A 12,178-nucleotide genomic window follows, 5' to 3' on the forward strand; every position below is an offset into this window, starting at 1 on the left:
AGCAGGCTCCCTGCTGAGCAGAGACACCCCCCCCCCCGCAATGTGGGGCTCAATCCCAGGACCCCGGGATCATGACCTGAGCCGAAGGCAGAGGCTTTAACCCACTGAGCTACTCAGGCACCCCATCATACACATTCTTTTTATATATGTTTTGGAAACATCTTTTTTTCAGTTGGTTAAGGGACTGACTCTTGATTTTGGCTCAGGTCATGATCTCAGGATTGTGGGATTGAGCACTGTTTTGGGCTCTGCACTCACCAGGGTGTCTGCCTGAGGTTTCTCTCTCTCCCTCTTTCTCTGACCCTCCCTAACCCCTCCCAACTCTCTCTCTTTCTCTAAAATAAATAAATCTTTAAAAACAAAAAAGAAAAGGTTAAAATCAGTGATTTCAGTTTCTAAGAAAATAGGAAAAAAAGCAAGATGTAGGGCAAAAAAGGAAATGACAGAGTGGAATCAAATGTAAAATGGGCAAAATAATACAGAAAATCAATGAATAAAAATTTGGTTCACTGAAAAAAGTCAGTAAAACTGATAAACCCCTTGTCAGACTGATCAAGGAAAACAAACAAACAAACAAACACAAGCAAGTACAAATTATCAATGCCAGAAATGAAAGAAGGGATATCATCAGAGACCCATAGACATTAAAAGGGTTATAAGACAGTATTATGAACAAAAAGTCATTCAATATATTTAACACCTTGGGTTAAACAGACAAATTTCTTAAGACATAAATTAAAGCAACTGAGCAGAAAAACATAGAAAATCTAGTCCTATAATTAGTAAAGAAATTGAATTTTTAATTAAAACTTCCCAAAGAGAAAATTCCAAGCTTAGGTAATTTCACTGTTGAATTCTATTAAACCCATCAACCTTACACAACTCTTCCAGAAAACAGAAGAGGAAAAAAAGACTTTCTGTTTCATTATATGAGGTCAGCATTTACCTGATACCAAAATTCAATAAAGACATAAGAAAATCAGAGACCACTAACCTTCATGAACACAGATACAAAAATTGCTAATGAAATATCAGCAAACCAAATCTAGCAATAAGAGAATATATCAAGACAGAGTATAGAATTTAAAAATAATCAATGTAACCAATACATCAACAGAAAAAAAAGAACATTTATAATCATCTTAATAAATAATGAAAACACACTGACAAAATTTTACATCCATTCATGATGAAAACCTGAAATAGGAATAGAAGAAAACTTTCTTGAGCTGATAAAAGGCATATATAAAAATAGAGTCTACGTCATAAGAAATGGTAAAAGACTTCACATTTTCCCTGTAATATTGTAAGCAAGCAAGGATGCTACTTTTTTTTTTTTTCAAAGATTTTACTTATTTATTTGACACAGAGAGACACAGCGAGAGAAGGAACACAAGCAGGGGGAGTGGAAGAGGAAGAAGCAGGCTTCCTGCCCAGCAGGGAGCCCGAAGCGGGGCTTGATCCCAGGACCCTGGGATCATGACCTGAGCCAAAAGCAGCTGCTTAATGACTGAGCTACCCAGATGCCCCAAGGATGCCACTTTCATCACAACTAATTAAAAAAAACAAAAAACAAAAAACTAGGTGAACCTAGCCAGGGTACTAAGGCAAGAAATAGAAATAAAACCCATAAAGATTGGAAAAAAAGACATCTTTATTCACAGATGACATAATTGGGTATGTGAGAAATCCACAAAAAATGACTAGACGTGATTGATAAAGCTAGGTCATGGGACAGTAGGTCAACATACAAAATAAATTTAATTCTGATGTTAGTTATGAAAATTTTGGATATATGAATAAAAAAATCCTTAAGCAAAATTTTTAAAACTGGACAAACATTCAGAAATAAATTTAGTAAACTACAAAACACTGTAGAAATAAAGGCCTTTAAAAATGGAGAGATGGACTGCCAGAATCAATACTGTTCAACATCAATTTTTCCCCAAACTGATCTACTGATTCAACACAATCCTAATCAATATCTTAGCAGGATTTGTTAAAGGAAGAAATTGACAAGCTTATTTTAAAATTTACATGAAAATTCAAAGGACCTTTAATATCCAAAGCAACTTGAAAATGACGAACCGTGGGGCACCTGGGTGGCTCAGTGGGTTAAAGCCTCTGCCTTCTCCTCAGGTCATGATCCCAGGGTCCCTGGGATCCAGCCCTACATTAGGCTCTCTGCTCAGAGGGAAGCCTGCTTCCCCGTCTCTCTGCCTGTCTCTCTGCCTACTTGTTATCTCTGTCATATAAATAAATATAATATTTTTTAAAAAAATGAAGAACATAGTTGGAGGACTTTATCTGATTTTGAGAATACTAAAGCTACATTAATTATTACGTGGAATACTGGAGGAGGAGAAGATAGATAAGCAGATCAGTGGAACAGGGAATCTAGAAATACACTGATAGTTATATGGTAGTTGATTTTTATGAAAGCACTAAAGCAATTTACCAAAGAATGGAAAGTTTTTTCAATAAAATTCTGAAAATCTCCATCTGAAAGAAAACAATCTCAATACTTCATCCCGTGCATAAAAATTGATTTAAGATAAATAGTCATAAAAATTAAAACTTTAAAATGTCTTGTAGACAACATAAGCACATGTAATTGCAACTTGTAATTGCAACATTAGCAATGATTGTTAACACAGGATAGAGAAAATATGGTACATATTTTTAAATATTGATAAATTGAACTTCATCAAAGTTTTTTAAAAGCTTCTGCTCATCAAAAGATGTAACTGTTCACAAAAATGAACAGTAATGCACAGGCTAGAAAATATCTCAAGACATAACCTTGACAAAGGATTTGAATCCAGAATATGAAAGAGCGCCTACAACTCAATAACAAAAACACAAGTAAGCAAAAGGTTTTTTTATGGGGCAAAAGATTTGCACAGACTTCATAAAAAAAGATACGCAAATGGCCCAAAGTGCACAAAAAGCTGCTCAGTCTCATTAATCATCCAGAAAATACAAATTTAGAATCACAGTGAGATGACACTGCACAACCACGAGAATGACTGAAATGGAAAAGACTAACAATACCAAATGTTGATGAGGATAGGGAGCAACAAGTACTCTCATCTACTGCTGGTGGGAGTGCAAAATGGTGCTACTATTTTAGCTTTCTGATTGGAAGTCTCCTAAAAAAAGAGAAACATACACCAATCCTGTGGTACACAACCCTATTTCTGAGAGAAATGGAAATCTAAGTTCACAAAACACACATATAAAAGAGTGTTCATGGTAGTTTTCTTCTTCTTCTTTTTTAATAAGCGCAGGACCCTGAGATCAAGAGTCACATGCTGCACTGACTGAACCAGCCACACTCCCCCACAGTAGCTTTATTCTTCGTAGATAAAACCTAGGAGTGAATAACCAAAGGGCGGTGTATTTACACAGTGGAATGTTCCTCCACTGTAAAAAGGAACAAACCACTAAAGTACACAACAACGTTAATGAATCTTAAAACATCTGCTGGGCCGAAAGAAGCCAGACCTAACTGTACATATTGAGGGTTCCACTTACATAAAGTTCTAGAAGAAGCAAAACAAATCTATAGTGACAGAAATCAGAACAGTCACTGCCTCCAGGCGATGGCAAAGGATAGACCAGGAAAGAGCATGAGGCAATTTAAAATGCAGGTTTTATTATTATTCAGGTACGGGGAGGCCAACAGATCTTGAGATGGCTGCCACTGAAATGACAGTTTGTTACAGTTCCCAAGAGGAAGGGGCCACTTCACACCACACAGGGCCACATAGGAAAGCACCAGGGGCAGTTAGGAGGTAAAATGAGTCAGAAGAAAACAAGAGCAAGAGACTTTATTGTGGTATCTGAGAGAAGGAACAGGCAAGGTAGGTAAGCAGGCTTAGGACTGGCTAGTTTGAATCACTGCATCAGGCTCTGGGATGGAGGGTTCTCTGGATGGGTCAGTTTGTACATATGCAAAGCATGCTCACTGGCAAGTCATTTATGATCTCTAGAAAGTAGCTACCTGTGGGATGGGCAGTCTCCCCATAGTCAATAAGTTCCCCCATGTCAAACCACCAATAGGGCCACCTGGGTGTTTCAGTCAGTTAAGCATCTGCCTTTGGGTTGGGTCATGATGCCAGGGTCCTGGGATTGAGTCCCTCATTGGCCTCTCCAATTGGCAGGGAGTCTGCTTCTCCCTCTTTCTGCCTGCTGCTCCCCCTGCTTGAGTGCTTTCTCTCTTGTTCGTTCTGTCAAATAACTGGGTAAATCCTTTTAAAAAAATCAGAATAAAAAGACATGCTTAATACACAAAGAAACATTCTAATATAATGGAAATGTTGTGGTTTAGAGGAGTATATCCATTCGTCTGCCTCGTGACCAACCCTGGTACTTCCCTACGTAGCCCTGAATGGCAAGATAATACCCCCTCCTCTTGGGAACAGTGGGTAACAAACCATCTCTTTAAAACTCATCAAACCATACACTTAAACACATGCAACTTACCTCTTAAAGACACTAATTTAATCTTCTAGTATCAATTAGGTATAACTCTATTTATTAGCAAACATTATAGATCTAGCCTTGTTCATTGCTTCTCAAACCTTTCTGGCTTTCACATCAAGATTAAGAATTTGAGATTAGGACAGGGCAGGGAAAATAGGAGACCTGCATCCTTAAGTGATAGTGGATCAAAGAGATTAAAATTTCATCTTGTGAGTGAGACACAACTCAAAGTGACCTCTTGGGAGCAGAATTTCTTTTCTTTCAAGTCTTTTATACACACACACACACACACACACACACACACGGTCTGAGAGATGATATTTGCAATGTATATATTTGGCAAAAGGCTCATATATTCAGAATATACAATGAATTTTTAAAAATCAATAAGAAAAAAAAAAAACAGAAAAACCCAGTAGAAAGATAAACAAAAGATGAGCACTTAACCAAAGAGATTTAAAAAAACCATACACTGAAGATTTCATTGTAGGTTAACTTCATCACATCTCCTTTATGTTAATTATACAATTTTTTTTTTTAACTAAAAGAAAACAGAAGAAAATAGTGAGGAGGAAATAGTTAGTGAAACTTTGAAGATGTTCGCTCAAAGAAACAGGGTAACAGGCTCCAGAGACTCCATATGGTCCTGCTTTTTTTCTTTTTCCTTTGTGTATGGAACAGCAATAGACAAGGACCTGTCAAAGGGCATGTTTGGTCTTTGTCATCTATCACAGTAGCCCACAGTCAGCTTGGTTAGGATCCATTCCAAATAAGTCAGGAAAGAACCAGTTCAGTCATTCTCCCCTAGTTGAGTGATTCTCAGGGGCTGTAAAGGATCTGAGGCCAAAGATCTCATCCAAACTAAGTCCTTGGGTCTCTCCTCTGCACAAATGTGTCTCAAGCAAATGAAAACTCACAGAGGGAAGCATTTTGGCCAGATTGGATTTGTGGCCCTCTGGAAACTCCCAATTCTACTTTCCTTGAATTCCTCAGACTTGCTCAGTCCTGGAAAAGCCTTCCTTTGTGAGAAACCATAGCAAAGCTCGCTTTCACGTCGTTCCAAGTGAATAGACATCCCCCCAGATTTTTAAACCACCATCATTTCAGATTCATGGACACACAAACAAAACCATGGCTTGGAATCACTCTGAAAAGTATACCTTAACAAGATGAAAACATATTTAATGTATTTAAAAGACATATAACAAAAGGGATTTCACCAAGAATATTAGAATGAGGTAGCCAATTTTTATTAGTCTTAGTCTGTTCTGATAAAGAAACAGAATTGTTATACTTGTTTTAAAAAGAACTTCCCAAATGCAAATGTTCAAAATCACCAGCTGGGACCATTATCTCCTCAGCGTTAGTCAACATCCTGTTACCTTTTGATGCAAAACATCATATCACTGGGAGTAAGACAAGAGAAAAACATGTGTAAAGCCGCTCACTGGGAGAAGGAGGAAAGGAAACAGACTAGAAGCATCCATTTTAAGATTCACAGGCATCATCATAAGGGTTAAGAGGAGGAAAAGGCAAAAAATAATTAGGGATGGATTCTTTACTTTCTGGTATCTTTCAAGCAAATCTCTAAAGGGGAAGATGGGGCACTCCGGTTACAGCTTTTTTGGGGGGGGGGGGGACAAAGATTTCTAGTTCTTTAAATAATGCACAGGGGTATACACTTTCCAAAGCATCTTTTTAGTCTGGTAGATGAGTGGTTCATCAACCATTTAGTTTTTTCATCAACCATTAAAATGAAGAAAATACAAACAACATAGAAGTTTGGCGGACCAGTAAAGGATTTTCACTGTTAGATCTCAACATGAAAAATAAGAGGTAGCATCTCCCAATATCCTTCCATTGCAATCATTTAGAAATTTCACAAATTTAATATCACCAAATAAAATATGGAAATCAAAATCTTAGAATATAAGTTCCATAACATATAGCTTTAAAAATACTGCACTATATTTTTCTTAATCAGCGCAGATCAGTGAAATCTGTGTGGTAGCACTAGCCAGCAGACCCTACCTAAGCCTTGATTCAGTCAAAGCAGCAAACATGTGAGTGAGGGTCTTTTACACCAAACTAGCCCATCCTCCAGCTTACCTCACCAGGCCCCAAACCCACCTTTCCATTGATCTTTAGCAGGAAATGGAGGCCATTTGGCAGAAATTACTCAATGTCCTTTTCCTTTCTGGCTCCCATTAAAAGATTCATCTTTATTCACATTTAGCTTTAGCTCCTTAAAGAGATGTTCCACCTGGTTCTAGAATCCATAAACTTCTATCTACTCAGGGATACCAAGTCCATTACCAACCCCCCTTTTCAGCTCTGGGGATTAATATTATTTTACATTCCTCCCACTGAGAGATAAGGTTCTATGTACCCTTCCTTTAGATCGGGATAATTCTGTGATTGCTGTGACGAACACCATATGGAAGAAATAGAACCAAGCCTGTTTCTGGTCCCAGGCCTTAAGACAGTGGCAGCTTCCTCTGTCTCTTGGAACGGTGAAGCCCTGGGCTGCCATGTAAGAAGCCTGACTACCCTGAGACTACCATGCTGAAGAAGCTTCAACTGCTAGTCCCAGTGGGCGTAGCCTTCCAACCATCCCTGCAAAGCCTTCCAGGCATAATGTCTTGGACTGTCTTGATTAGACCATCCACTAGCTGAGTACCACCAGTGACCCCAGTTGACATCATAGAGGCAAAGGAATTGCCCACTGAGCCCTACTCAAATTGTTAATTCATAAAACCATGTATCAAGCCAACAACTTTTGGTTTCATTTTTTATACCACAGATCCACCTTTTTTTTTTTTAATAACACCGATCATCAGAACATGAGTATCTTTAAGACCTCTATCTCTCTTCCAGCTATTTTCTTTTGGAATATAAATATAAACATATTCAAGTCTGGCCCAATCTTATCAAAATTTCTCATTTTACTCTAGATCCCCTTTTACATATCATACACCCTCATTTTCTCTTTCCTTTCACTTATGCTCCCACCTTTCATTTTCCATCATTCCACAATGGTGTTTCTTCATTAACCACGCCAATGAAATTATTTTTACCAAGACCAATGATGTTTACGTTTTGCCAAATACGAATAGTTAATTACTAGTTCTCCCCTTACTTGTTTTCTGCCATGTGATACTGATGAGGGAGCAGGAGGCTGACTGAGGACAAAGCAAAAGCTGGCGCCTTGCACCCCCTCTTCACCGGCTCCCCTCCGTAATATGTGTGGCATTCCTCAGACACCCCTGACTGCCATAAAACGATAAATAGTTAACTTGCAGGGATCACAATCCTGCAGAACAGGAATCTCCCTTGCTCTACAGATGTCCTAGAGACCTAAACAGGGAGGTTACCTTATCAATAGCACAAATTTCCAGAGGCAAATAACTCTCAGTTCCTGAAGCCCTAATGTCTCCCTCCCCACCATAAACTGGAGGAGACTGGGGTAGAAGGGAATGTAAATGATAGCCGGATCATAATACCCCACCAAGAACCTCCCAACTATCTTGATGTTAATGCCTGACCTAAAGACGACATGGATCAGGCCATAAGGGCAAGGCCTCCCCCCAGCACCTTGTAGGCCCTCCCTAGCATGTGAGAACTCTGTTGAAACCTCCCATCCCTTCCCCTTACCTTCCCCCAACCGCAAGGTATATAACATGCCTACCCTCACAACCTGGGACAGCAGCTCTTCCTGCCCACGGGTCCTGTCCCCGTGCTTTAATAAACCATCATTTTGCACCAAAGATGTCTCAAGAACTCTTTCTTGGTCATCGGCTCTGGACCTCAGCCGACCGAACCTCACCTAGGTTCTAGAACTTCATCAATACTCTTGAACACTCATTCCCTTAGGAAACTCTTCTCCCTGGTCTCAATTCCAGTCCCTCTTGGTTTCTTGATCTTTCTTTACCCCGATTTCTTTTCTGCTTCCCATACCTTAGATTTTTCCAAAGTTTTTTTTTTTTCCCCACTTATCTCTTCTCTACAAGCTTTGCAAAGTTATCATATCCATCCCTACATCCACTGCTTTAAGTAAATGCTATCTCTGAGAGCTCTAAGTCTGTATTTCTAGCCTAGATCTTTCTCTAGAACCTAAGGGCCAACTCCTGACTAGACAGCTTTGTGTAAAAAAAAAGGAGGTGTTCACACCCAACAAGAGCAAAAATCACCTCCCACTGCCAGCCTGCCATTCTACTAGACTTCCCAGGCAGTTGGTCGACCCAACACCTATTTACACTTGACTCCTCCCACATCCATGCTTCCACTGAATCTACCCACTTAGTATATCTGGAATTCTTTTGTTCTTCCTACTGCCATTTCTAAAACCGTAGTTAGGATTCATCACTTCTTTTGACAGATTCCGCAGACTTCCAGATTCAACTCACTCTCTAACATCCTGCTTGTGTTCACTCCAGGTGCAAATCCTTTTTGGTTTTTTTTTGTTTTGTTTTTCCCCAGGTACAAATCTTATCACGTCCCTCCTTGGTAAAAATCCTTCAGTGCCTCTCCAACAGTTTCAGATTCAAATTTGAATTCTTTAACATGATGTGCATGACCCTTACCTACTTCTTGTCTCTTGCCTCTTTCCACTTGTGCCATCAGAGCCCAGTACATGGACACACTGGCAGGTTCATAAATCCACTGAACTCTCTGATACTGCCAGCCTCTGCACCTACTATTCCTGCTTCATGAAACATCCTCCCGACTTTTAAACCAAATTGTCACTTTTCATTTAAAGCTCAATTTAGCATCATGTCCTCAAGAAAGCCTTCCTGCTCCCTTGAAAGAGGTTGTCTTAAGTAACTTTCCCAGTGTGCTTACTATGTGCTCCTCTCTATCATGAAACTTATGAAAATATAACTTTCTATGTAATAGCCTATCCAGAAATCTGTTTGAGCACCAGACTAAGGTTTTGAAGGGCAAGGATTAATGTTTTTTTATCTGGTGCTATAATCATATTTTAGCACATATCAGATACTCACAGATATTTGTTGAATGAAAAGGAATGGAGTTGCATATGTTTAGTTGTCAGATTTACTAGTTTCACAGAAACTTTTAACAGTACTACAAATAATTATGCGATTCATGAAGGTAATTTCTTCCTTGAAAGGAATAATACTAAAAACGAACTGTACCATAATTCACCTTCTTAGCTTTTCCTTGCTTGAATGAAGAAGAGAAATCTTTTTGTTTTTTTCAAAATCTGGCAACGGAGCCTTTAATTCAAGCCCAAAGTCATTTCTTAGGGATCCAGAGCTAGAAACAAGAGAAAATCATGTCGTAGATTTAAGAGGAAAACTGTCAGGCAATATTAAACAAGAAGCACCAATACGCTGATCAAAGGTGCTTCTCTAAGTCCCTTGCTTCATGCAAAGGTGCGGAAAATACCATAGCACTTTGCCTTACATATTTGGTGCAGAATATTTTATTTCAGGGACTCTAAAGAATTTATGATCAAGATCACCATAAGTCCAATGACTAATCAAAGTTCTAAAATATACAGATAAAGAATAACAGAGACACGCAGAATTAAAATATTCTGACCTCACTGATTATGACTACCAAAAATTATATGACTGTATTGAAAGGTATATTACAGGAAAACACACAAAGGATTAAAGGGCCACAGTATACCATTCCAACTTGATTAGCAGAGGTCAAGTTCCTTCCATTTAGAAATCCTCTGGTTCTACCATTTGTCTAAAACTCCTCCAAGCATTTTGGTTAATTCTTTTTAAAAATATTTCCCTAAGAGAGTTGCCTGGGTGGCTCAGTTGTTAAGCGTCTGCCTTCAGCTCAGGTCATGATCCCAGGAGTCATGATCCCAGAGTCCTGGGATCAAGCCCCACATCAGGCTTCCTGCTTAGCAGGCTTCCTGCTTCTCCTTCTTCCACTCCCCCTGCTTGTGTTCACTCTCTCACTGTATCTCTCTCTGTTAAATAAATAAATAAAATCTTTAAATATAAGAGTGCCTGGGTGGCTCAGTGGGTTAAAGCCTCTGCCTTCGGCTCAGGTCATGATCCCAGGATCCTGTGATCAAGCCCTGCATCAGGTTCTCTGCTCAGTGGGGAGCCTGCTTCCCTTCCTTTCTCTCTGTCTGCCTCTCTACCAGCCTGTGATCTCTGTCTGCCAAATAAATAAATAAAATCTTAAGGAAAAAAATATATATATATTTACGTAAGAAACTTATAAACTAATACTATTTCTTCTATCCCAAGGGAAATAGCTTGATTTGAAAATTTACTTTCATTTGTAGTGGTAGAATTCTGAGGAAAAACAAAGATTTAAGACAAGGGGGCTTCAAAAAGAAGTTATAAGTAATTCAAGAAAATCCCATAGTCTTTCAAAACCCTTCCCAACCTCATATCCCCAAAAAAGTATTAGATAATAAATTTCTTTCAGGTTAAAATCAAGAAACCTGTTGCTATCTCTGCATAATTTAAGTGAGCACATCTCGGTTTACCCTCACTTATTAGTTGCCAAGTCTTTTCCTTGTTCAAAATAATAGATGGTCACATTTCTACAAATAGTTGATGGTCACATTCTACAAATTCCGGAAGTGACTGACTCAAAATTCTCACCATCACCACCCATGTCCTCAGCAGCTATGTTAATTCCTTGTAACCCTATTTGCTATTTAAAATCTCCTTGGAAATCAGCTTAAAGTGAATGAAAGAAATTCATAAAAATTCAATTTTTTATAAGCAGATAACTCTAGCATTGGAAAGGTCTCACCCCAGTTCAACTGCTTGTCCAATGCAGATTTGAATACCAGTTCTAATATCTTGGGGTGGGAGAAGTGGGGACAGAGATAGACCTTTTTAAGTATTGTTTTCAATAATTGGGGAGATAGATTCAGGAGTTCAAAAAAGGACATCAAGGAGAAGCTTAATGTTAGATGGTAACATCTAAGGCTGCTCTTGTCTGACTAAATACTGAGGTTATATGTAAAGTTTTTGTTTGAAGATGATTGTACTGTTTCTAAAACATTTGAATATCACTGCTATTATTTAACTTTAATGAACAATAACCAGACTCTAACACATCCAGTGTTGGGGAACTTATTACCTCGCAGTTCACTTTGGTTGGCTGTGGCCAACCAGGATTGCTACGAAGCACTTCCTATATTGAAGTGAATCCCCCTGCCATATATACATACAGTCCCAGCTCAGGACTCTGAAATACAGAAAACGGCCCATCCCCCTTCTATCTCTTCTTCCTTTTGCATCACCCCTAGCACACAAACTAGTATTCCACAATCAGTATGTTCTCCAGAAGTTATACAGGAAACATTGTTATTATGAAAAAGTGAAAAAAACTAACCAAGCAAATAGATCAGTAGAAAAATATCCCAATTGTTCACTGCAGGACTTCTGCAGGGGCAATCCTGGTTCTTCAGGCTTTACAGAATATTCAGTCTTAGCTGAAAGTTTTAAAGAGGGGACAATTTTAATTCTAAAAATCACTGGTGGGGACAATGTTGATCATACATACAAGCGCTCATCAAAAAAACAGTTGCCACTTTTTATTCAATAAATTTTAAAAAGCAATATTTTTTAAAAATAGAAAGCAATTTGGATTTTAGTCTATAAAGTATGAAACCACCCTGGTTAGAACACAAAACAAAAATATACATTCCATTCAATCCAGGACATCCTCTTTCAACCAG

At 38.6% G+C, this 12,178-nt stretch overlaps 1 protein-coding gene across 1 annotated transcript in view; it reads right to left on the minus strand.

The window, feature by feature from the left end:
• The window catches only part of SOHLH2 (spermatogenesis and oogenesis specific basic helix-loop-helix 2), a 50,224-nt gene that overhangs the window by 17,205 nt on the left and 20,841 nt on the right, over nt 1–12,178 (minus strand). The window contains exons 5-6 of the mRNA XM_082700463.1: nt 11,833–11,932; nt 9,655–9,765 (exon numbers count right to left, since the gene is read on the minus strand). Of these exons, the coding sequence (XP_082556589.1) occupies nt 9,655–9,765; nt 11,833–11,932 (211 nt within the window). The remainder of the gene's footprint in view (nt 1–9,654; nt 9,766–11,832; nt 11,933–12,178) is intronic.

Source organism: Mustela nivalis (genome assembly GCF_964662115.1).
Source record: "Mustela nivalis genome assembly, chromosome: 15".
Lineage (NCBI taxonomy): Eukaryota > Metazoa > Chordata > Mammalia > Carnivora > Mustelidae > Mustela > Mustela nivalis.